At 42.5% G+C, this 26,000-nt stretch overlaps 1 protein-coding gene across 2 annotated transcripts in view; it reads right to left on the reverse strand.

Moving 5' to 3' along the window:
• The window catches only part of MEN1 (menin 1), a 63,199-nt gene continuing 37,199 nt past the window's right edge, over positions 1-26,000 (reverse strand). For both annotated transcript variants that reach the window (XM_075837462.1, XM_075837461.1), the window contains exons 7-10: positions 17,013-17,149; positions 16,452-16,557; positions 16,219-16,371; positions 1-855 (exon numbers count right to left, since the gene is read on the reverse strand). In XM_075837462.1, the coding sequence (XP_075693577.1) occupies positions 502-855; positions 16,219-16,371; positions 16,452-16,557; positions 17,013-17,149 (750 nt within the window). In that variant the 3' untranslated portion in view covers positions 1-501. The remainder of the gene's footprint in view (positions 856-16,218; positions 16,372-16,451; positions 16,558-17,012; positions 17,150-26,000) is intronic.

A 26,000-nucleotide genomic window follows, 5' to 3' on the forward strand; every position in this document is an offset into this window, starting at 1 on the left:
TATTGTCCAATATTATTTTTAATACTTTTGCCTTAGAACTTTCAAACGTTAAGTTTGGTTTCTCCTTGTTCAATAAGTCTTGCTAAATGTTCCTTTTCCTATGTCAAAAAATTGTATGCAATTAAAAACAGCCAAATTATTATTATTCATTTTAATGTGCTAGTTCTTAAGTATATTACTAGATGTAAAAATAAAAAAGTAACAAAAATAAAACTATCATTCCATTCAGACCTTTCTTGGGGCTCAAGCGCATGGCTGATCCCTGTTACTACCATACAGGCTGTCAGATTCAATGCAATGCTTCTAGAGGAGAATACAGAGTCCAATGGAGCAAAGTACCATTTTTTTCCCCTGTTGGATTTGTACTGAATTTGACGGCATAAAGTTCTGTATGACATTGGAGGCATAGAGGAGGTACAGCCGAGGGATCACGGACCTCTACTGCAGACTATTACCGCTCTGTACAAAACGGAGCAATGATACGGCAGAATGCATGAGCCCTTAAACTGATTTGCGTTGCCTTTTAAGATATCCTAGGTTGTAGTCTCTTGCCCCAGGTCCTCTTGCCCTCTTCGGCTGCACCTGGGATTGAGCCGTGAGTTGCAGCTTTATAGCACTAGAGTTTACTTTTGCAGCCACTAAAAGCTCTTTCATTCCTTTCATCTTCTGGCTCTGGAAACTGAGTGTGAGCTCCTGGGTACACGCTGTGTTCACTCCTTTTTGTTCTGATGGTGGGCGAGGCTGAACAGGTTCCTCAGGCCTGGAGTCCCTGCGAGCGGCCCTTCTTCTGGTGTCATCCGAGTCATCGTCTTCATTAGTAGAGTCAGAGTTCACCATTGTGATCTGCTGCCTTACCTGAAATTGAGAAGAAGGTCACATACGGTGGTTTGTTACGTTTTATGTAGCATATGTAAATAAAGTTAAACCCCTGTAATTCGAACCACAAAAATGGGTATGTAGGAGGCAAAAACTGATCTATCATGAAATGACCATATGAATATAGAAAATATATTTATTTATTTAAATTTAATGCACTACACTCTTTAATTATCACATAGCACATTACATATCTGGTATCGTTATACAAGACGGATAGTAAACAAATTCGAAATCTTAATATTGAGATCAAAAATTAAGAGTGTTCTTCTTCCTAGGCAACATTAACATATCTTGACGGATTTGAGGTCCTGAACATAATATGAGAACTCTTGGATAAAAGAAGAAAAAGAGAGAAGACAGAATGTATAAAGTGTAATAATATGATGATCACTTATATACATCCATATATATATATATATTGTCCGACATCAGCCAGCACATGACATTTCCTCTGTAGAACTATTCTCCAATTCCATATATTGTAGGTATAAATGCCTGTACATAGGCACACACATTGTAGCCAGTACGAACTTCCACAAGACAGTCCCATAATGTACATTTATAAATAGAACCCTTAGGTTTATGCCCAGGTGATACTTTCACATCAAATATGTATAAACTAACATTACTGACTGTCTAAATTTATTGTCATAATGGAGAATGTTCCAACAGCGACTTATCTGTCTAGCTGAAACACTTACCAAGTTCCAGCTCTCCTTTCCTCACTCATTCTCTTGCCTCTCCGTCCTTCCCAGTGAACAGGTTATGCGCACGCGCGGATTACTGCGTCATGGTAGCGGTCCCGATGCGTGAGCATACATGATGACAACACGTCACAGGCTTTCCATGACGTCTGCCGCCCTGCCGGGCGCACAGCGCATGCGCTGGGGCCGCCATCAGGTGCACATGGTGTCGGCTTCGGCGCGTGCGCACGAGCGGGTGGGCATCTCAGTCATCACACCTGTTCATTTGGAGCAGGAAGTGAGGTAAGTGCGCTCTAGGGTGCATCCTATTGCCATTACCATTCATTTATCATTCTATATAAAAGCACTACACTTTCATATGTAAACTAACCCCTGAGGAAGCCACTTTGTCGCGATACGCGTGGGGCTTTCTATCCCCTTTTTTCCCCTCCTGGTTTGAGAAACTGGACATGCTGATCTGATGCTTATTTCTTATATATTTCTTCCAAACATTTCATGCATTGAACGTTTGCTCTAGGGGGGTTGCAATTTGCTTGCCACTTATCATGGTGATTGCCCCCTCCTAGCGATTCTTATATGGCATTTTTTATGATAATTTTAAATGTTTTTAACCTTTGTGTAGTGCATTAAAATTAAATAAATAAAATATATTTTGTATATTCATATGGTCATTTCATGATAGATACGTTTTTGCCTCCTACATACCCATTTTTGTGGTTCGAATTACAGTGGTTTATAGGGTATGTGGCAGAACATACGCAGTGCCTGCCAGTGATTTATATAAAGTTAAACCCCATGGCGCCAGACATTTTTAGTTTTCGTTTTTTTACTCCCCTCCTACCAAGAGCCATAACAGTTTTTATTTTTCCGTCAATGGAGTGGTGTGTAGGAGTTGTAGTTTCTATTGGGCACTATTTAAAGTACCATATATTGTACTGGGAAACGGGGAAAAAAAATCATTGTGCGGTGGAATTGGAATAAACTGCAATTCCTCCATTGTTTTTGTGGATTCAATTTTTACGTCTTTCACCGCGCAGTAAAAACAACAACTTAACTATATTCTGTTGGCCAATAGGATTACAGTGATGCCAAATGTATATAGGTTTTTGTTTTTTATGTTTTACTATATTTGCAAAGAAAAAAAAAATTGTTAAAAAAATAATATTTTTTTTGTCGCTATATTCTGAAAGTCATAACTTGAATTTTTTCGTGTTGAGTGGTGTGAGGCCTTATTTTTTTTGCAGGACTAGCTGTAGTTTATTTTGGTATCATTTTTTGGTACTTTAGGCTTTTTGATTACTTATTACAATTATTTTGACCGCTAAGATGACAAAAAAACAGCGATTCTGGCGGTATTTTTTTTTTTTACGGCATTCACCGTGCAAGTTAAATAATGTTATATTGTAATATTTCAGACATTTACAGACGCGGCGATACAATTTTATTTTTTTTTCGATTACTTTAGGAGGAAAAATGGGAAAGGTTTTTTTTAATACTTCATATTTTTGTACACTACTGAACACTTTTTATTAGTTCCCCTAGGGCCAGGATTAGCATTCTCTCTGTTCCTGACCGGTAGTGCGAAGTATCAGCTGTAATACACAGCTGACACCCGCAGCATATGGAACGGGCTCAGCCCGTGAGCCAACGTCATACTTTAACCCCTTGACACACCAGGATGACACTATGTCCTGGTGCTGGGGTTGAAGTGTTGCTGTCATTACATATTTTATAAGGCAACTTAATTCGGGTATGTTCACACGGCAGCGTCTGTAACGGCCGAAATTACGGGGCTGTTTCCAGGAGAAAACAGCCCCGTCATTTCAGCCGTAAAGGCATGTGCAGGCGCTTGAACGCCGCGTCCATTACGGACGTAACTGGAGCTGGTTTTCCATGGAGTCTACGGAAAACGGCTCCATTTACGTCTGAAGTAGTGACATGACACTTTTGGCGCGGGCGTCTATTTACGCGCCGTCTTTTGACAGCGATGTGTAAATATACGCCTGCTATCAATAGGCAGATGTTTGTCAACGCTTTCAATCCGTAATTTCGGAAGTAATTCGGGGGTTAAAACGCCCGAATTACGTCCGTAAATAGGCCGTGTGAACATACCCTTCCTCTGTTTATACTGTTTAATTTAATACTTTTTTTTTTGTAACAGGGGTCTCAGAGTTTCTTTTATACAAAAAGATTATATTTCTATACAAATTTGTTTCTGCAACAGAAAACTGGCATAGTTATATAGATAGATCATCCTAGTGGTAGCCTTATGCTGCATAAATCCAGGGCTACAGAGCCATTTTGGCCGCTACACATACTGTGGATATGCCATAAATCTTGAGAGGTGAGGCACACCGCATGAAGTATGTGGGAGACTTGAGGACGTGCTGTGATATGTGCTGTACTATGCACGCAGGCACATTATAAAAGGGGAGAGGACATTGCGTAATTACTCGACCGGTCATGTAAAGGAACCAAGAAATCAAAGACGGGTGTAAAGGAATGCAAACAGAAGGATTGCTATAAGTTATAGTTGGTATGAAAAACTTGCATAAAGAGGCTCTGTCACCAGATTATAAGTGCCCTATCGCCTACATAATGTGATCGGCGCTGTAATGTAGATATCAGTGGTTTTTATTTTGAAAAACGATCATTTTTTAGAAAGTTATGAACAATTTTAGATTTATGCTAATTAGGTTCTTAACCCCTTCAGGACCTAGCCTGTTTTGGCCTTCAGGACCCAGACGATTTTTTCAAATCTGACATGTGTTACTTTATGTGGTAATAACGTTGGAATGCTTTTACCTATCCAAGCGATTCTGAGATTGTTTTCTCGTGACATGTTGTACTTTGTTAGTGAAAAAATTTTGTCGATATTTTTGGTATTTCTGAAAAACACCACAATTTAGAAAAATTTTGCATTTTTCTACATTTAAACGTATCTGCTTGTAAGACAGGCAGTTACACCACACAAAATAGTTACTAGTTAACATTTTCCATATGTCTACTTTATGTCTGCATCGTTTTTTGAACGTCCTTTTATTTTTCTAGGACGTTACATGGCTTAGAACTTTAGCAACAATTTCTCATATTTTCAAGAAAATGTAAAAAGGCTATTTTTTCAGGGACCAGTTAAGTTCTGAGGTGGCTTTGAGGGCCTTATAGATTAGAAAATCCCCAGAAGTCACCCCATTTTGAAAACTGCACCCCTCAAGGTATTTGAATCAGCATTCACAAACTGTTTTAACCCTTTAGGCTTTTCACAGGAATTAAAGCAAAGTAGAGGTGAAATGTACAAATTGTATTTTTTTTGCCGAAATTCATTTCTAATAAATTTTTTTTGTAACACAGAAGGTTTTACCAGAGAAATGCAACTCAATATTTATTCCCCGGATTCTGCAGTTTTTAGAAATATCCCACATGTGGCCCTAGTGCGATAATGGACTAAAGCACCGGCCTCAGAAGCAAAGGAGCACCTTGTGGATTTTGGGCCTCTTTTTTTTTAGAATATATTTTAGGCACCATGTCCGGTTTGAAGAGGTCATGTGGTGTCAAAACAGTGGAAACACCCCAAAAGTGACCCCATTTTGGAAACTACACCCCTCAAGGAATTTATCTAGGGGTACAGTTAGCATTTTGACCACACAGGTTTTTCGCTAAATTTATTAGAATTAGTCTGTAAATATGAAAATCTACTTTTTTTCTGAAAAAAAACATAGAAACTTTTAATATTTACGAGGAATAATGAAGAAAATCCCCTTAACATTTGTAAAGCAATGTCTCCCGATTACAGCAATATCCCATATGTGGTAATAAACTGCTGATTGTACCCACAGCAGGGCTCAAAAGGGAAGGAGCGCTATTTGGATTTGAGCACGGATTTTGCTGGATTGGTTTTCGGTGCCATGCCGCCTTTGCAACGCCCCAGGGACCAAAACAGTGGAAACCCCCCAAGTTACCCCATTTTGGAAACACCCCTCAGGGAATTTTTCTAAGGGTATAGTGAGCATTTAGACTCCACGGATCTTTTGCAGAATTTATTAGAATTAGGCGGAGAAAATTAATAATCACAATTTTTTTCCACTAAAATTTTGAATTTTCTCATTTTCACAAGGGATAAAGGAGAAATAAACAACCAATTTTTGTAAAGCAATTTCTCCCGGGTACGGAAATACCCCACATGTGGTCATATATTTTTTTCATTAGAAATGAATTAACCCTTTCAGGACTGATCCATTTTTTGCTTTCTTATTTTCGTTTTTCACTCCCCGCCTTCCAAGAGCCATAACTTTTTTCTTTTTCCGTTCGTAGAGTGGTGTGAGGGCTTATTTCTTGCGGGAGGAATTGTAGTTTCTATTGATACCATTTAAAGTGCCATAAAATGTACTGGGAAACTGAAAAAAAAAATAGGAAAATAGGAAAAAAAAATCTGTGTTTTCGTTTGATTTTGGCGGTTTAAATTATTTAAGTTTATTACGGTGTTCACCGTGCGAGTTAAATAATGGTATATTGTAATAGTTCGGCCTTTTACGGACGTAGCGATAACAATTCTGTTTATTTTTTTACATTACTTTAGAAGAAAAATGGGAAAAAGTTTTCTTTTTTTTTAACTTTAACATTTTTTCTTTCTCACTACTAACAACTTTAATTCTTCTACACATTTTATTAGTCCCCTTAGGGGACTTGTACCCGCAATCATTGCATCGCGGGTACAATATGCTGCAATACTAATGTATTGCAGTATATTGTTATTTTTACAGACTCCTGTAACAGCGCGATCGCTGTTCCTGTCCGTTAGTCCCAGGTGTCAGCTGTAATACACAGCCGACACCCGCAGCGTATGGAGCGGGCTCAGCATGTGAGTCCGCTCCATACATCAACCCCCGCACCATGACGTGCTATTAAGTCATAGTGCGCAAAGGGGTTAATGCACAGCGGATGGTGTGAATATTGCGATTTTCCACTGATATTCCATTTTAGTGCATAATATGTTGTGCCCAGTTTGTGCCACGGAAGACAAATACCTCCTAAAAAGTTAAGCGTGTTCTCCCGGGTATGGCGGTGCCATATATGTGGGCGCAAACTGCTGTTTGGGGACTCTGCAAGGCTCAGAAGGGAGGGACACCATTTTGCTTTTGGAGTGCAGATTTTGCTTGGTAGTAGTTCTGTTTGGGGATTTTGCTGGTATTTCAGTTTATAATGTGGGGGGCATATGTAATCTGTGCGGAGAACATCAGGGCATAATAATGCGGTAAATAAATAATAATCCGCAGATATGTGGCCGGTGTCGCACTGATAAATGGCGCCCGATCTTATCCGCTTTTAGAAAACACTGCACATTTTGCATCGCCATATTCTGAGAGCCAGAACTTTATTTTTTCACCACCGGAGCTGCGTGAGGGCTTATTTGTTGCGGGACAATCTGTACTTTTCACTGGTACCATTTTGGGGTACATGTGATTTTTTTTGATCACTTTTTATAAAAAAAAATTTCAAGCCGGGTGACCGAAAACAAGCAATTCTGACAATGTTTTTTAGTTTATTTTTTGCGGCGTTCACCATGCACTATAAATGACGATTTTACTTTATTCTGCGGGTCGATACGATTACGGCGATACCATATGTATATAGGTTTTTTATGTTTTGCAGCGTTTGCGCAATAAAATCACTTTTTTATTATATAATTTATTTTCTGTGTCACCATATTCTGAGAGCCGTAACTTCTTTATTTTTCAGTCAAAAAAGAGGTGTAAGGGCTTGTTTTTTGCGGGACGGGTTGTAGTTTTTATCGGTACTATTTTCGGGTACATGCGACTTTTTGATCACTTTTTATTCTCTATTTTGGGAGGGGTGGTGACCAAAAAAATAGCGATTCTGGTGTCGTTTTTTTATTGATTTTTTTGGGGTGTTCATCGTGCGGGAAAAATAACATTACAGTTTTATAGTTGGGGTCGTTACGAACGCGGTGATACCAAATATGTGTACTTTTTTTAACGTGTTCATTTTTTTCCTATAATTAAAGACTTATAGGAAAAAAATGCAGTGTTTGTTTATATAACTTATAACTTTTATTTTTATACTTTAAAACATTTTTATTACTTGTCCCACTAGGTGACACTTAGACTTGCAGCTCTGATCGCTGCTGGAATACATTACACTACACACGTAGTGTAATGCATTCCAACTGTCATTGTGATGTGACAGTCACACTGACAGAAAGCCTCGGAGGACCGGCGGAGGCTGCTCCTCCGAGACTTCCGTACATGGCTACCCGGAGGTCATTGTCTGACCTCCGATTGCCGTGACAAGCATCGGTAGCCCCCACGATCACTTCGTGGGGGCTGCCGATGTGCTTCAAACCCCTTAAATGCGGCGACGGCAATCTGTCGCCGCATTTATGGGGTTAATTGCCGAAATCAGCGGCGATGGTCCGCTGACCGGCAAGGTTGGAGTTGTCAGCTGTCGGGGACAGCTGACCTCCCAGTTCCCAGACACTGTCCTGATGCGGGAACTAACCCCTCTGCAGGACGTACTATTGCGGAGAAGGGCGGGAAGAGGTTAATGACCAACTGGGCGGGTTTATACTTTTTACCAAGTGGGCGTTGTACAGAGGAGTGTATGACGCTGACCAATCAGTGTCATACACTTTTCATTCTTTCAGCCCAGCTTCTTTCACTGCACAATCACACTGTAACAATCACACTGTGCAGTGATAGAAGCTGGACTGGAACAATGAGAACTGTATGACGCTGATTGGTCACTGATTGGTCAGCCTCATACACTCCTCTGTACAACGCCCACTTGGTAAAAAGTAAAAACACGCCCAGTTGGTCATTAAGAACCTAATTAGCATTAATCTAAAATTGCTCATAACTTGCTAAAAAATTATCGTTTTTTCAAAATAAAAACCACTGTTATCTACATTACAGCGCCGATCAGATTATGTAGGAGATAGGGCACTTATAATCTGGAGACAGAGCCTCTAACATTTTTTTTTACACTCCTGAAATTGATCTCACTTTTTTGTTTTAATCTCGCAAGATTACGGAGGTAAACAAGATTTCGTTTCCCTTGCTGGAAATCTCAAAGAAAAGAGTCAGAAGTGTCAGGATTCTGAATACACATGACGTCCAGGCTGGATGATCATGTGTATTCATTATCAGGACACTTGATTAACGTTAATCTCTGTGTATGTGGCTGCACATCGCTGCTGTGTAAATCAATGGAGATGAGTGTATGATGCTGACTGGTCACTGATTGGTCAGCGTCATACACGTAAACACGCCCAGTTAAAAACACAATACACGCCCAGTTGGACATAACGAAAAAAAAAACGCCCAATTGTCCATTTCAAAGCTCATTTGCATATATATATAAAATAGCTCATAACTTGGCCAAAAATGAACGTCTTTTTAAAAAAAAAACAAAAAAAACACGTTACTGTTATCTACATTGCAGCGCCAATCACATGCAATAGGAGATAGGGATTTGAGAATCTGGTGACAGAGCCTCTTTAAACCTATCCAAGCGATTCTGAGATTGTTTTCTCGTGACACATTGGGCTTCATGTTCGTGGTAAAATTTGGTCGATATATTCATTCAGTGTTTATTGGTGAAAAATTGCAAAATTTAGAGAAAATGTTGAAAAAAATATAGCATTTTTCAGAATTTAAATGCATCTGCTTGTAAAACAGTCGCTTATACCACCCAAAATAGTTACTAGTTCACATTTCCCAAATGTCTACTTTAGATTAGCATTGTTTTTTGAACATTGTTTTATTTTTCTTGGACGTTACAAGGCTTAGAACATAAACAGCAATTTCTCATATTTTTAAGAAAATTTAAAAAGCCTTTTTTTTTTTTTAAGGTACCTTTTCAGTTCTGAAGTGGCTTTGAGGTGCCTATGTATTAAGACACCCCCATAAAACACCCCATTTTAAAAACTAGACCCCTCAATGTATTCAAAACAGCATTTAGAAAGTTTTTTTTAACCCTTCAGGCATTTCACAGGAATTAAAGCAAAGTGGAGTTGAAATTTGCAAATTTCATTTTTCTTGCTGAATTTCAATTTTATTCAAATTTTTTTCTGTAACACAAGGTTTTACCAGAGAAACACTACTAAATATGTATTTTCCAGATTCTGCAGATTTTAGAAATGTCCCACATGTGGCTCTTTGTGCTCGTGGACTAAAACACAAGCCCTAGAAGCAAAGAAGCACCTAGTGCATTTTGAGGCCTCTTTTTTATTAGAATATATTTTAGGCAGAATGCCAGGTTTGAAGAGGTGTTGAGGTGCCAAAACAGTAGGAATCCCCCAATAGTGACCCCATTTTGGAAACTGCACCCCTCAAGGAATTCATTTATGAGTAATGTGACCATTTAGACCCCACTGTTTCTTCACAAAACTTATTTGAATTGGGCTGGGAATTTAAAAAAAATATATTTTTTCCAATAATATGTTGTTTTAGCTCAAAAATTCTTATTTTCACAAGAAATAAAATACCCCATTCTGTTGCGCAATTTGTCCTGAGTGCGGCAATGCCCCACTTGTGGTGATAAACTGCTGTTTGGGCTCATGGGAGGGCTCAGAACAAAAAGGACCACCATTTGGCCTACTGGGGATTTTCTGGTGCGAAGTCATGTATGCAGAAGCCCCTGAGGTACCAGCACAGTTGAAACCCGCAAGAAGTGACCCCATTTTAAAAACCACACCCTTAAAGCATTAATCTAGAGGTGTAGTGAGCATTTTGACCGGAGACATACACCCCATAAACTGTAATGTGGGTTCTCCTGGGTACGGCAATACCCTACATGTGGCTGTTATCAGCTGCCTGGGCACACAGCAGGGCTCAGAAGGGAAAGACGAGGGGGGATAACCTGTGTGGAGTACATCAGGGTAAATTATAAACCAAGGGATGTATGATAAATTTTAAAACACTTTCATACAGAGCTCTGGTTTTTCGGGACACGTGTCACATTGATATATTGTGTCCTCCCTTATCCCCCTCTTATAGCAGTCTTTGCACCTCTTGACTTTTTCCCTTCTTGCCAGTTTGGGGAACTTCTCCTGGAAAGTGTTGCCCTGGTACGATGCGTGTGGCCTCGCTTCCAGAAGTACTGGGTGCCCCCCCCCCCTCTTCTTGGTCCCTAAAGATTAGGTTCTCGATAATCACCTCTTGAAATTCCAGGAAAGTTCCCCTCTGGCCTGTACATCGACGTAGCACGTACACATTGTACAATGCCATCTGTATGATGTGCACGGCCAGCTTCTTATACCACACCGCATGACGCTGTAGGGCTTGATCTGACAAGTCCACCCCTCCCATGTACCTATTGTAGTCCAGGATGCAGTCTGGTTTGGGGGTCTCTGTACTGGTACCTCGTACAGGTACATGGGTACTGGTGTGACATCTCTCTTGTCCTTGTACGTGACACACAATATGTTGCTGCTAGATTGTGCCCTGCTCTCACCGCTTCTGAGTGTTTGCCCAAGCAGAGTCTTAGGGAGGCCTCTCAGATTTCTTCTAGCAGTGCCGCATGCCGCAGGAGTTCTGAAAGCGTGGCAGTTGAAGAGTGGGAAGCTGGTATAAAAATACAAGTCAGGGTATCCAGTATGATCTGCAGGTTGGTCAGATTTTCCTCCGGGGTGTGGATGAGAATATCGTCCAGATAGGAGACCACCGAAATCCCACTGGAATGAAAAATAGCCACGACCACAGAGAGACTCTCCGAAGACCCAGAAGTCGGTTGACAGGCCAAACGAAAGTGCAACAAGCTGGTAGTGGAGAGGAAGAACCGCAAAGTGCAGGAAGCACTACTGAGAAAGATAAATGGGGATGTGTGGTATGCATCCTAGAATTCTACTGATGATAGTAAGTCCCCCTGTTCCATAAAGGGGACCACCAACTGGAGGGACAAACGGCGTTGAGACGCTTGAGGTCCAGGATGGAACAAATTGAACAGTCCATTTTGGGGACAATGAAGAATTGCGTAGAATCTGCAGGTCTCCTGGTCTGAAGGAACAGGAAAAATTACTCCTTGACCTAAAAAAGATTCTAGTGCATGCAAAATGAAGAGCCTGTTGGATGAAAGGCATGCAAACTCAATCTTGTACCCTGAGGCGACACTTCCAGCACCCTGGTGTTCAAAATGTGAGAAAGCCGGACAACCCTAAGAGTAGAATTTTTCCATCACCCAAGATTTGTTGCAGGCTTAGCGGCCTGGGGGGGAAGGGTGCCAGGAGGAACGGGGCTTGAAGGAAGGCCTATTCTTGGGGTCATGGTGGGACTGCTGACCATTTGCATGCATTTTCACATATTCCTCAGACCACAGGCATCTGAAGTCCTGTTCACTTGGGGTTAGAAGGCAGGTGAGTGCTCTTACCGCCTGTGGCTTCTGACATGATCTCATCCAGGTGGGCTCCAAAGAGATGGGAGTCGACAAAAGGAAGAGCCGTAAAGAAGTGCTTAGTAGCAGTGTCGGCGGACCAGCACACCTGGCACTGTAGAAGTAAACTAAAACTAGTAACTAGGAGTCCACTCAATATACTGCAATAGGCAGGGCTGTAACTCCCTAAAAGCGTGTACTGGCCACCAGAGGTTACCTAGAGTGTTCAAGGTATATGCTACCCGACTGTAAATAACTAGTTTGGTGTCAGGAGAGTTTAGAAATAAAGAAGAAAGGAGGGGTGCCAAAGGCAGATCCTACCCATTTGGAGAATGAACAACATGGTCCCAGCGCCAACCCTCAAGAGGTCTTGTGATTTTGTGTCCCCGCTTGTCTGAGAGAAGCAGAGAGCAGGAGATAACCTGCCCTTTTCTCCCCTCATGCGATTGGCTGCCAGCGGCCACGAGACTGCAGTGTGCCAATTACTGGTCACCAGCAGGGGGCACGAGTTCCACACCCTGTGGCGAGCCAAAAAGGTCGTAGACCGCACAAGGAAAGTGGAAACTGGGGCCATGGGATATAATGTCTTCTCCAACAAAACCACCAGGGAAGCGACCATGGTCCACATTGTAGTGCCAGAGAGGAGCCCACCACAAAATGTGGCAGAAAAAAAATGCGCAAAAAATGCGCCGGGTGCAAAGCGCCCAAGTTGAGGGCAAGTGTCTCACGTTGGCAATACTGTGCTCGGGAAAAGCTTCGCAGGAGGAGGGAAGTAGACGTTGGTGTACACTAGTTACCAGTTTGTAGACCAGCAGAGATCTCATCGCAGCTGGCACACAGAGGTGACAAGTGATGGGGAGGGAAGGAAGAGGATTCTTTGGCTGGTGGGTGACAGAGGAACTTACACTCTTGTCCCTAGTCTTCAGAATGGCAGGGGGACAACAGTGTGATAAAACACCTTGTGCTCGCCAGATGTTGTGGAAAATAGGGGGAAAACGTTGCCCCTGTTCCCCCACTAGAAAGATTGAAAGGAAAAGAAATTAACCTAACAAAAAATCAAGACAGCCTGCCTCCTACGAACACTAAGCTAAGACTGACTAGTTCAGAAGGGTTCTGTACTGTAGTCAACACTTTTAGTCTTAGTGTCTTAATGTTACTTCTGGTGGCAACAGCATATACCCATCGTCTGTGTCCCCCAATGGAGACTTGGACTAGCGGTTGTTGGATCGTTCACACAATATCCTTCAATTCTTATGTATTGCAGTATATTGTGTGGTATGTTTTTTTTAACCGGCTTCTATTAACCTCTTAACGCCGAAGGATGGATATATCCATCCTCAGCAGCTGCTAGTTCGCGCAGGACGGATATATCCGTCCTGTGATGACGCGGGTACTGTCACTGTACCCACGCGATCAGCAGCAGGAGCACGGCTGTTATACACAGCCTGGCTCCTGCTGCAACTGCCGGAATCGAAGCGCGCTCCGATTCCGGCAGTTTAACCCATTAAATTTCGCTGTCAATAGTGACAGCGGCATTTAATGTGTTTGACAGAGGGAGGGAGCTCCCTCTGTCACCCCATCGGCGCCCCCGCAAACAAATCGCGGGTCGCCGTCGGGTTTCCATGACAGCCGGGGGTCTAACAAAGACCCCCAGGTCTGTCTTCCGCAACTGCCTGTTAGGCGATGCCGTAGGCATGACCTAACAGGTTGCCTGTCAGTTTTACACTGACAGGCAATAATGCTTTGGTATACTAAGTATACCAAAGCATTATATATGCGATCGGCACATCGCATAGTGAAGTCCCCTGGTGGGACTAAAAAAAAATATGTCAATCAGTTAAATAAAGTTTGTGAAAAAAATAAAAATAAAAATTACGGTGAAAATCAAATAAATATTTTTTGCCCAAAAAGTGGTTTTATTTAGTAAAAGTGTCAAAACAAATCACACATACACATATATGGTATCCCCGCGATCGTAACAACTTGACCAATAAAATGAAAACATTAATTAAACCGCCGAATGAACGGCGTCCAAAAAAAACGCAAAAAACAGCAAAATTCGCTCTTTTCTCCCATTCCCCCCATAAAAAAAATAAAAATTAATCTATAAGTCCTATGTACCCCAAAATAGTATTAATGAAAACTACACATTCGCCCGCAAAAATCAAGCCCACATACGGCCATATTGACGGAAAAATAAAAACTTTACGGCTCTTGGAATGCGGCGAGGGAAAAACAAGTAATTTTTTTCTAAAAGGCTTTTTATTGTGCAAACTTAGAAAAAACATATAAAACCTTTACATATTTGGTATCCCCGTAATCGTGCCGACCCATAGAATAAAGTTAACATGTTATTTACGTTGCATAGTAAACGGTGTAAATTTATAACGTGAAAATCAATGCTGGAATAGCTGCTTATTTTCAATACTCTCCTAAAATAAAGTTAATAAAAGTTAAATCAATATATTATAAGCATCTAAAAATGGTGCAATTACAAAATACAACTCGTCCCGCAAAAAACAAGCCCTTATACGGCTATGTCGACGGAATGAAAAAAAAATTATGACTCTTGGAATGCGACCGTGAAAAAACAAAAAATAATCCTTGGTCATTAACGTGCAAAATGGCCCGGTCATTAAGGGGTTAAAGAGAACCTTTTACCTCCCCATACATGTGCAGCTGAGTGCAGCATGTAATGGGGAGGGCTGCACAAACCCTGAGGCACTTTACATTTTTTTTCTATCTCCCTCCGTTATTTAGATATCGGTGCCGTTATATTTAGCGCCAGATATTTAAATAACCCCCTGAACAGTCAAGGCTGTGACACTGTCCAATCAGATACGGACAGTACCACAGCAAGACCAAGCAGAGAAAGTGCACGCTCTCTCTCTTCAGCTTTGAATATCAGTCTTTTCACCCGAACTGGCAAGGGGGCGTGTCACTGCTACGGACAGTGTAAGAGCTGGGGAGCGTTTACACTGTCCGTAGCAGTGACACGCCCCCTTGCCAGAGCGGAAGACAATACAAGACTGATCTCTCACAAGAGATGAGCGCGCGCTCCTCTCCACAGCTCTTACACTGTCCGTAGCAGCGACACCCCCTTGCCAGTTCGGGTGAAAATACTGATATTCAAAGCTGAACAGAGAGATTGTGCACTTTCTCTGCTCGCTCTTGCTGTGGCACTGTCCATATCTGATTGGACCGTGTCACAGCCATAGTAACACGTCCCCTTGCCAGTATACGCCCCTGTCAACTGTTCAGGGGGTTATTTAAATATCAGGCGCCAAATATAACGGCACCGATATCTAAATAACGGAGGGAGGTAGAAAAAATATGTAAAGTGCCCCAGGGTTTGTGCAGAACTGCCCATTACATGCTGCACTCGTATGGGGAGGTGAAAGGTTCTCTTTAAGCTCTGCACAAAGATGGCAGACCTGGAGGCCTTTCTTTAGGCTCCCAGGCAGCAATGACAACCATCGGCACGTGTCATTAGAAACTTGCACTTGTAAGACAGTGGCTTTAGTTCATTAGTTCAATTAACCTAGTAAGGGTATGTTCACACGGCCTATTTTCGGACGTTTTACAGGCCGTAAAAGGCCAAAAAAAAATCAAAAGCAGAACGCCTCCAAACATCTGTCCGTTGAATTCAATTGGAAGAACGGTGTTCCGTTCCGACAGGCCGTTGTTTTACGCGGCCGTTTTGAAAAACGGCCACGTAAAAAAACGGCCGCGAAAAAGAAGTGCAGGTCACGTCTTGGGAAGTTTTCGGAGCCGTTTTTCATAGACTATTGAAAACAGCTCCAAAAACGGCTGTAAAAAACGCAGCGAAAAATCGCGAGTGGCTTAAAAAAAACGGCTAAAAATCAGGAGCTGTTTTCCCTTGAAAAGAGCTCCGTATTTTGAGACATTTTTGAGTTTGTGTGTGAACATACCCCAAGTCTAATTTTACAAATAAAAATTCGCCTGGATTTTCACTTTAAAAGATCAAATATGGGAAGCATATGTATATTTATTTCTGAAATTGATATGGAATGGCTGCAACTTGTATAACAAGGAGAATGCCCCTTTAATTAGCGTGTAAATGTAAAGTTGTATAAAGTTCTAAAATAGATCCCTATCAATTGTCAAAATAAAGACGCTCCACAACTTGATAGGCCACTTGAAACCCATTGGTGCGACGTATTTCAGATACTACAAATCTTTGATTTAAAGTTTGTTGTGTACATCTGATTTATGCAGCACGACTTACCTGTGAATCAAATCTGCCAAGTGATTGGACAAGGAATGTTGCCCATCCCACATGTAGCACGGGTGTAGGGCTATCCTCTTCCCATTTACATATTCCATCATAAAAACGCAGAAGATTTGCAAAACATGAAGGATCCTGAAGTGCAGATCCAGTCTAAGATGAAAACAAAAGAGAAGTCACAACTACTATTCTTGGCTCAAAAGGCAGTAATCAGGATTGTGCTGCTCACTCACTGGATTGTCTGACACGGCTTCCTCCTTTAACAAGTTTGGTAACAAATCATTAGCTATATCAAACAGATCTTTATATATCTCTTCATCTTCCCGGCAATAGTTGTATCTAAAAAAAAAAAGTTAAATATATATATTTTTTTTTTAATGAATTCATTATGACTGACAAGTGTAAGATCTGATGCACACGGCAGAGCCACATGCTGCAGTTTGCATGGAGGTACATTGAATTCCTTTGGCTCCAAACTACGGTCTACTAATATGGTCGCTGTATTAGAGAATTATTCTCTCATAGAAGCAAATGCTACATAATGCAGCATCCAAAGAAGCGTGCCATGATTCATACAGAACCCAACAGAAATATATCCCATATGTCTCCATATGAAATCGAAGATATACAGAGGTAAAGTATGGCCCCATAGATGCCTACGGGTGCAGTATTACGGCTACAAAAATTGCACAGATACACCATGCAGGCAAATTAGCGATTATCTGTGTCACAAAGCAAAAAGGGAAAATAAATCGGATAGAAAAATATAGGTAATAACCAATATAAATTCTCACTCTTGAACAACAACAGCCGTCTCAGCCCAAGCTTTTAATGCTTCTCGCACATTCTTGTTCCGGCAGTGATAAGCAGCTAAGTAAATGGGAGGATACAAATGCTGGTTTTCATAATGTTCACGAGAAGAGTATATAGCCTGGGAAATTGGAAAACAGCGGAATAAGATTCAAACCTCTCATAAATAAAACAGAAAACATATGGTTACACAAAAACAGACATGTCGGTTTATAATTTCATTAGCATGCCACGGTTAGAAGTTTAAAAGGGTCATCCCTGGATTAAAAATGTAATCTGTTAGATCATGCAAAACATAACAATTAAAATAATCTAAATACAAATGCTCCTGTGTCTAGATATTGCCGATACACACATGTAATGGCGTCTCCTCGTGTTCTATTGATACCCTTTCAGAACGTTGACCTAATGTGTTCAGTGCTGGTGAGAAGATGCAGATTCTAGTGCTCAGAATGACTCCACCGCTCGTGTATAAGAGAATCCATACGACGGGAATGAGCTACTGGTCCACCAGCACTGGACACATTAGGTGATTGTTCTAAGAAGGAAGCAAAGGAACACCAGGAAGCGCCAAAACAAATATGTAACAGCAATATCTAGACACAGGAGCATTTTTTGTAAATTATTCCAATTACATTTTTTTTTTATATTTTGCGTGATCTAACAGGGAAATGTAATATTTAATTGCAAGACAAGCCCTTTAAACAAATCTGGATGTGTGGAAATTGCTTAAAGGGGTTTTCCGGAACCAATTTACTAATATTTATATCACTGCAAATATAAAAATAATGTAATTTGTAATATACTTACGTTTTGATTTAATCTTCTAACACCCAATTCCAGCACTGGTCACGTGACGTGTCTCCAGTAGCAAAAGCCTTACTTCCGGCGCTAGCCCGTCCATGATCTAAGTTCCGTTTTCTGGCTGGCTCAATGTACGGGTACGTCATTCCTGACGTCACTGTACACTGGAGGGAAGTGGTGGACCGGATACCCCCTTTCTTCTGATAGTTTCCGGTCTGCTGCTATGGGAGAGAAACACTGCTAGTCTCTGAGCATGCGTGGTAAACACTGCTAGTCTCTGAGCATGCGTGGTAAACACTGCTAGTCTCTGAGCATGCGTGGTAAACACTGCTAGTCTCTGAGCATGCGTGGTAAACACTGCTAGTCTCTGAGCATGCGTGGTAAACACTGCTAGTCTCTGAGCATGCGTGGTAAACACTGCTAGTCTCTGAGCATGCGTGGTAAACACTGCTAGTCTCTGAGCATGCGTGGTAAACACTGCTAGTCTCTGAGCATGCGTGGTAAACACTGCTAGTCTCTGAGCATGCGTGGTAAACACTGCTAGTCTCTGAGCATGCGTGGTAAACACTGCTAGTCTCTGAGCATGCGTGGTAAACACTGCTAGTCTCTGAGCATGCGTGGTAAACACTGCTAGTCTCTGAGCATGCGTGGTAAACACTGCTAGTCTCTGAGCATGCGTGGTAAACACTGCTAGTCTCTGAGCATGCGTGGTAAACACTGCTAGTCTCTGAGCATGCGTGGTAAACACTGCTAGTCTCTGAGCATGCGTGGTAAACACTGCTAGTCTCTGAGCATGCGTGGTAAACACTGCTAGTCTCTGAGCATGCGTGGTAAACACTGCTAGTCTCTGAGCATGCGTGGTAAACACTGCTAGTCTCTGAGCATGCGTGGTAAACACTGCTAGTCTCTGAGCATGCGTGGTAAACACTGCTAGTCTCTGAGCATGCGTGGTAAACACTGCTAGTCTCTGAGCATGCGTGGTAAACACTGCTAGTCTCTGAGCATGCGTGGTAAACACTGCTAGTCTCTGAGCATGCGTGGTAAACACTGCTAGTCTCTGAGCATGCGTGGTAAACACTGCTAGTCTCTGAGCATGCGTGGTAAACACTGCTAGTCTCTGAGCATGCGTGGTAAACACTGCTAGTCTCTGAGCATGCGTGGTAAACACTGCTAGTCTCTGAGCATGCGTGGTAAACACTGCTAGTCTCTGAGCATGCGTGGTAAACACTGCTAGTCTCTGAGCATGCGTGGTAAACACTGCTAGTCTCTGAGCATGCGTGGTAAACACTGCTAGTCTCTGAGCATGCGTGGTAAACACTGCTAGTCTCTGAGCATGCGTGGTAAACACTGCTAGTCTCTGAGCATGCGTGGTAAACACTGCTAGTCTCTGAGCATGCGTGGTAAACACTGCTAGTCTCTGAGCATGCGTGGTAAACACTGCTAGTCTCTGAGCATGCGTGGTAAACACTGCTAGTCTCTGAGCATGCGTGGTAAACACTGCTAGTCTCTGAGCATGCGTGGTAAACACTGCTAGTCTCTGAGCATGCGTGGTAAACACTGCTAGTCTCTGAGCATGCGTGGTAAACACTGCTAGTCTCTGAGCATGCGTGGTAAACACTGCTAGTCTCTGAGCATGCGTGGTAAACACTGCTAGTCTCTGAGCATGCGTGGTAAACACTGCTAGTCTCTGAGCATGCGTGGTAAACACTGCTAGTCTCTGAGCATGCGTGGTAAACACTGCTAGTCTCTGAGCATGCGTGGTAAACACTGCTAGTCTCTGAGCATGCGTGGTAAACACTGCTAGTCTCTGAGCATGCGTGGTAAACACTGCTAGTCTCTGAGCATGCGTGGTAAACACTGCTAGTCTCTGAGCATGCGTGGTAAACACTGCTAGTCTCTGAGCATGCGTGGTAAACACTGCTAGTCTCTGAGCATGCGTGGTAAACACTGCTAGTCTCTGAGCATGCGTGGTAAACACTGCTAGTCTCTGAGCATGCGTGGTAAACACTGCTAGTCTCTGAGCATGCGTGGTAAACACTGCTAGTCTCTGAGCATGCGTGGTAAACACTGCTAGTCTCTGAGCATGCGTGGTAAACACTGCTAGTCTCTGAGCATGCGTGGTAAACACTGCTAGTCTCTGAGCATGCGTGGTTTCAACACTAGCAGTGTTTAAAACTCCTGCGCGTCATTTTCACCCCCTAGCAGTAGACCAAGAACTATCAGAAGAAATTATGTGAGGTCAGGAGCCAGTTGCTAGTAGAGCTCTAACAAGGACTCCGGCGTTGGGGTTAGAGCCGGAGACCCGGGCAGAGCGCTAGTATAGGCTCTGCTCCTGGAGAATCCCCTGACATTACTGTCCATGTATGGACAGTGTTGTCAGGGGCTTCCCCGGAGCCAGTGTCCCTGTCAGAGCACTAGTATAGGCTCTGCTCCGGGACTCTGTGGAATCCGCTGACATCACGGTCCATATATGGACAGTGTCGTCAGGGTCTTCCCCAGAGCGGAGTCCTGGGCAGAGAGCTAGTATAGGCTCTGCTCCGGGACTCTGAAAATCACCTGACCATCACTGTCCATATATCCCGGAGCAGAGCCTATACTAGCGCTCTACCCTGCTCTGGGACTCCGGCTCTGGGGTCAAATTACGTGTTTTTTTAACCATTATATAGGTACAGCACTGATGTGTTGCAGATTTATCGTTAGCTCTCACGGATCTAATGAAAGCAGTAAATGGCAACGGAGATTGTTTATAGCTGGGTGTAGTAGGCGTGGTGAGTCCCTGCTGCCGGTGCATTGCATGCTTGGACACAAGCGGTGCATGTCGGCAACTGTATGACCGGAAGAGCAAGACAACGAACACACAGAGGTAAACAAACCTCTCAATGTAAACAAAAGAGAATGGTAAATTAAAAAATAAAAATGTCGATAATGATATTCAGGGGGCATTAATAAATTGAGAAGCGTTGCAGAGATTAAAACAAAAAAAAAAAAAAAGTATTGGAAAACCCCTCTAATAAACATGTCAAAATTTGTCTCCTCACACAACCTAAAAATTAGATTTTAGGTTACATAGTTACAAGTATATACCGTTCACTCCAGATTTATCAAGAATACATAACCAGGTAAGTGGGTGTGGATACATCTACTATGACATGGCACGTTACTTCTTAGTGGTCTAGTAATACGGACTAGCTTCTCAAAGCACCATTTTCCTATAAAACAAAAATGTCAGTCCAGTGATGTGTAATTTTCCACTTTAATTATTCATTAACCCCTTAAGGACGCAGCCTAGTTTGGGCCTTAAGGCTCAGTCTATTTTTCAAATCTAAAATTATTTCACTTTATGTGGTAATGACTTCGGAATGCTTAAAGAGTCTCTGTCACCACATTATAAGTGCCCTGTCTCCTACATAAGGAGATCGGCGCTATAATGTAGGTGACAGTAATGCTTTTTATTTAAAAAAAACGATCTATTTTCACAACGTTAGGAGCGATTTTGGTTTATGCTAATGAGTTTAATGCCCAAGTGGGCGTATTTTTACTTTCGACCAAGTGGGCGTTGTACAGAGGAGTGCATGACGCTGACCAATCGGCATCATGCACTCCTCTCCATTCATTTAGACAGCAGAATCGCGTTCTTACTAGAACATGATCTGCAGCCACATACACAAGCGATTCTGCTTGATTAACGTTAATCCAGTGTCCGGATAATGAATACACATGACCATCCAGCCTGGACGTCATGTGTATTCAGAATCCTGATACTTCTGAATCTTTTCTGTGAGATTCCAGCAATGGAAATGAAATCTCGCGAGATTACGGAGGTAAACGAGATTTCGTTTCCCTTGCTGTAAATCTGACAGAAAAGATTCAGAAGTGTCAGGATTCTGAATACACATGACGTCCAAGCATTACTGTCACCTACATTATAGCGCCCATCTCCTTATGTATGCGATAGGACACTTATAATGTGGTGACAGAGCCTCTTTAAGCCTATCCAAGCGATTCTGCGACCGTTTTCTGGTGAAACTTTGGGCTTTATGTTAGTGGTAAAATTTGGTCGATATATTCAGTGTTTATTTGTAAAAAATAGCAAAAGTTTGAGAAAATTTGGAAGAAATAGCATTTTTCTGAATTTAAATGCATCTGCTTGTAAGACAGATGGTTATACCACCCAAAATAGTTACTAGTTCACATTTCCCATATGTCTACTATATGCTCGCATAATTTTTTGAACATTATATTATTTTTCTAGGACGTTACAAGGCTTAGAACATAAGCAGCAATTTCTGATATTTTGGATAAAATTTCAAAAGCCACTTTGTTTTATGTACCAGTTCAGTTCTGAAACCCCCATAAAACACCCAATTTTAGAAGCTAGACCCCTCAAAGTATTCACAACAGCATTTAGAAAGTTTATTAACCCTTTAGGTGTTTCACAGGAATTTAAAGCAGAGTAGGGGTGAAATGTAAATTTTTTTTGCCAGAAAATCCTTTTTATTAAATTTTTTTCCTGTAAAACAATGTTTTACCAGAGAAACGCAACTCAATACTTATTGCCCAGATTCTTCCGTTTTTAGAAATATCCCACATGTGACCCGTGTGCCTTATGGACAAACACAGGCCTCCGAAGCAAAGGAGCACCTAGTGGATTTTGAGGCCTCCTTTTTGTTAGATTATATTTTAGGCACCATGTCAGGTTTGAAGGTCTTGTGGTGCTAAAACAGTGGAAACCCCCGAAAGTGACCCCATTTGGCAAACTACACCCATCAAGGAATTTATCGAGGGGTATGGTGGGCATTTAGACCATACGTTTTTTTTGCTGCATTTTGTGGAATTAGGCTGTGAATTTGAAAATCACGTTTTTCAGTTAAAAGTTACAAAATGTAAATTTTTACAAGGAATACAGGGGAAAAAACACCCCAACATTTGAAAAGCAATTTCTACCGATTACGGCAATACCCCCACATGTGGTCATAAACTGCTGGTTGGACAAACAGCAGGGCTCAGAAAGGCAGGAGTGCTGTTTGGCATGTAGATTTTGCTGGATTGGTTTCTGGGCGCCATGTCGCATTTGCAGAGATTCTGAGGTACCAGAACAGAGGAAACCCCTTAAAAGTGACCCCATTTTGGAAACTAGACACCTTGAGGAATTCATTGTAGTTTTCATGGGGTGCATGCAACTTTTTCAACAGTTTTTATCCTATTTTTTATTTTTAAGAGGCGCGGTGACTAAAAAACAGCAATTCTACTATAGTTTTTTTATTTTAAAAAATTTACACCGTTCACCATGCGCTATAAATGACATTCACTTTAGGCCTCATTTACACGAACGTGATATACGTCCGTGCGACTCGCGTGCTTTTCACGCGGGACGCACGGACCTATACAAGTCTATGGGGGCATGCAGACAGTCCGTGAGTTTTGCTCAGCGTGAGTGTGCTGAAAAAAAAAACAAACTCACAACCTGTTCTAAATTTTTGCGTTTTTCGCGCATCACGCACCCATTGAAGTCAATGGGTGCGTGAAAACCACGAAGGTCGCACGGAAGCACTTCCGTGCGAAATGCGTGATTCGCGCAAGAGCTGTCAAACTGAATGTAAACAGAAAAGCACCACGTGCTTTTCTGTTTACAAACATCCGAACGGAGTGTTTTAGAGATGAGCGAACCGAACTTCACCGAGTTCGGCCTAACTCGTTTTGACCGAACCCGGCAGGAGACAGTCACTGTCCAGGGTGCTGAAAGAGTTAAACTGGTTCAGCACCCTGGACAGTGACTTCCGATCCCAATATACGTGAAGGTGTAAAAAAAAAAAAAAAAGTTCTGACTTACCGATAACTCCCGGCTTCTTCCTCCAGTCTGACCTCCCGGGATGACAATTCAGTCCAAGTGACAGCTGCAGCCAATCACAAGCCAAGCACAGGCTGCAGCGGTCACATGGACTCCCGCTTCATCCAGGGAGGTGGGGCCAGATGTCAAGAGAGGCGCGTCACCAAGGCAACGGCCGGGAAGTTCTCGGTAAGTACAAACCTCTTTTTTTTTTTAAACAGGTTACTCGATATGGTGATCGGAATTCACTGTCGGGTGTGCTGAAAGAGTTACTGCCGATCAGTTAACTCTTTCAGCACCCTGGACAGTGAGTGACGTCGACTAGCCTCATCTCTATGATGGCGGCTGCGCGAAAATCACGCAGCCGCGCATCATACACGGATGACACACGGAGCTGTCAAGTGCCTTTTGCGCACGCAAAACGCTGCGTTTTTTTGCGTGCGCAAAACGCACACGCTCGTGTAAATCAGGCCTTATTCTGCGGGGCGATACAATTACGGCGATACCATGTCATATGTTTATAGTTTTTTTATGTCTAATGGCGTTAACACAATAAAATATTTTTTCTAAAAAAATCATTTACTTTGTGTTGCCTTATTCTAAGAGCCAGAACTTTTTTATTTTTCCATCAAGAAAGCCGTGCGAGGACTTTGTTATGCGCCATATGCAAAAAAATAGTTTCGATCAGTACAATTTTTAGGTACATGCGACTTTTTGATCTCTTTTTATTCCATTTTTTGGGAGGTGAAGTGACCAAAAAAAATTGGGAATCTGGTATGGTTTATTATTATTTTCTTTTACGGCGTTCACCACAGGGTATAAATAACGAAATGGTTTTGTATTTCAGGCCGTAACAATACCAATTATGTATAGTTTATTTTTAATAATAAATGACTGATCAGGGAAAAAGGGGGATTTTAACGTAACTTTTTTTTTTACTTGGGGAACTTGAAGGCAGGAGACCCTGATCGCAATCCTAATACACTGCACTACATGCGTAGTGCAGTGTATTAGAGCGGTCAGCTACTCACTGACAGCAAGCATAGTGGGTCCTAATTTTTTCAGGACCCACTAGGCTTCCGTAGATGGCATAGCCGGACGCCATTGTTCGGCCTCTGACTGCCATAGCAGCCATTGGTGCCCGCGATGTCGTGGGACGTCAATGGTGCTTTAACGCCTAAGAATCCGCGATCGCTATAGAACGCGGCTTCTAAAGGGTTAATTGGCAGGGACCACCGCCATCGGTCCCTGCACACTGAGCTGTGATAGCCTGCTGTCGGAAACAGCAGGTATCACAGCTCAAACACACGCCTGGGAAAGATGGCGCAGTGTTAACTCAGGTCAGTACATTTACGGAGCTGATCGCAAACAATGCGCTCAGCCCGACGTAATAGTACTGAGCTGAGCGGGAAGGGGTTAACGACCAATCAATTTTTTTTCCCTTTTCCATCGTCGCATTTAAAGAGCTCTAACTTTTTTTTTGGTCGACTTAGCTGTAGGAGGACTTTTTTTTTTTGCAGAATTAGGCCTCATGCACACGACCGTATTTTTTCCCACCCGTAAATACTGGCGTAAATACGGGTCCGGTGTCACACATATTCCACCCGTTTTGCACCAGTATTTACGAACCCGTGCCCGTAAATATGGGTCCGGTGTCACACGTATTCCACCCGTATTTACGAGCACGTTTTTGGCGGCAAAATAGCACTGCACTAATCGGCAGCCCCTTCTCTCTATCAGTGCAGGATAGAGAGAAGGGACAGCCTTTTCTGTAATAAAAGTTAAAGAAATTCATACTTACCCGGCCGTTGTCTTGGTGACGCGTCCCTCTCTTCACATCCAGCCCGACATCCCTGGATGACGCGGCAGTCCATGTGACCGCTGCAGCCTGTGATTGACCTGTGATTGGCTGCAGCGGTCACATGGCCTGAAACGTCATCCAGGACATCGGGCCGGATGTCGAGAGGGACGCGTCACCAAGGCAACGGGCGGGAGACCGGACTGGAGGAAGCAGGAAGTTGTCGGTAAGTATGAACGTCTTTTATTTTTATTTTTTACAGCTTTATTATACTGATCGGTAGTCACTGTCCAGGGTGCTGAAAGAGTTACTGCCGATCAGTTAACTCTTTCAGCTCCCTGGACAGTGACTATTTACGGACGTCGCTTAGCAACGCTGCCGTAATGACGGGTGCACACATGTAGCCACCAGTCATTACGAGAGCTCCATAGACTTCTATGGACTGTCCGTGCCGTTTTTACGGCCTGAAATAGGACATGTTCTATCTTTTTCAACGGCACGGGCACCTTCCCGTGAGAAAACGGGAAGGCACCCGTCGCCAAT

Source organism: Rhinoderma darwinii, chromosome 9, assembly GCF_050947455.1.
Source record: "Rhinoderma darwinii isolate aRhiDar2 chromosome 9, aRhiDar2.hap1, whole genome shotgun sequence".
In the NCBI taxonomy this organism is placed as follows: Eukaryota; Metazoa; Chordata; class Amphibia; order Anura; family Rhinodermatidae; genus Rhinoderma; species Rhinoderma darwinii.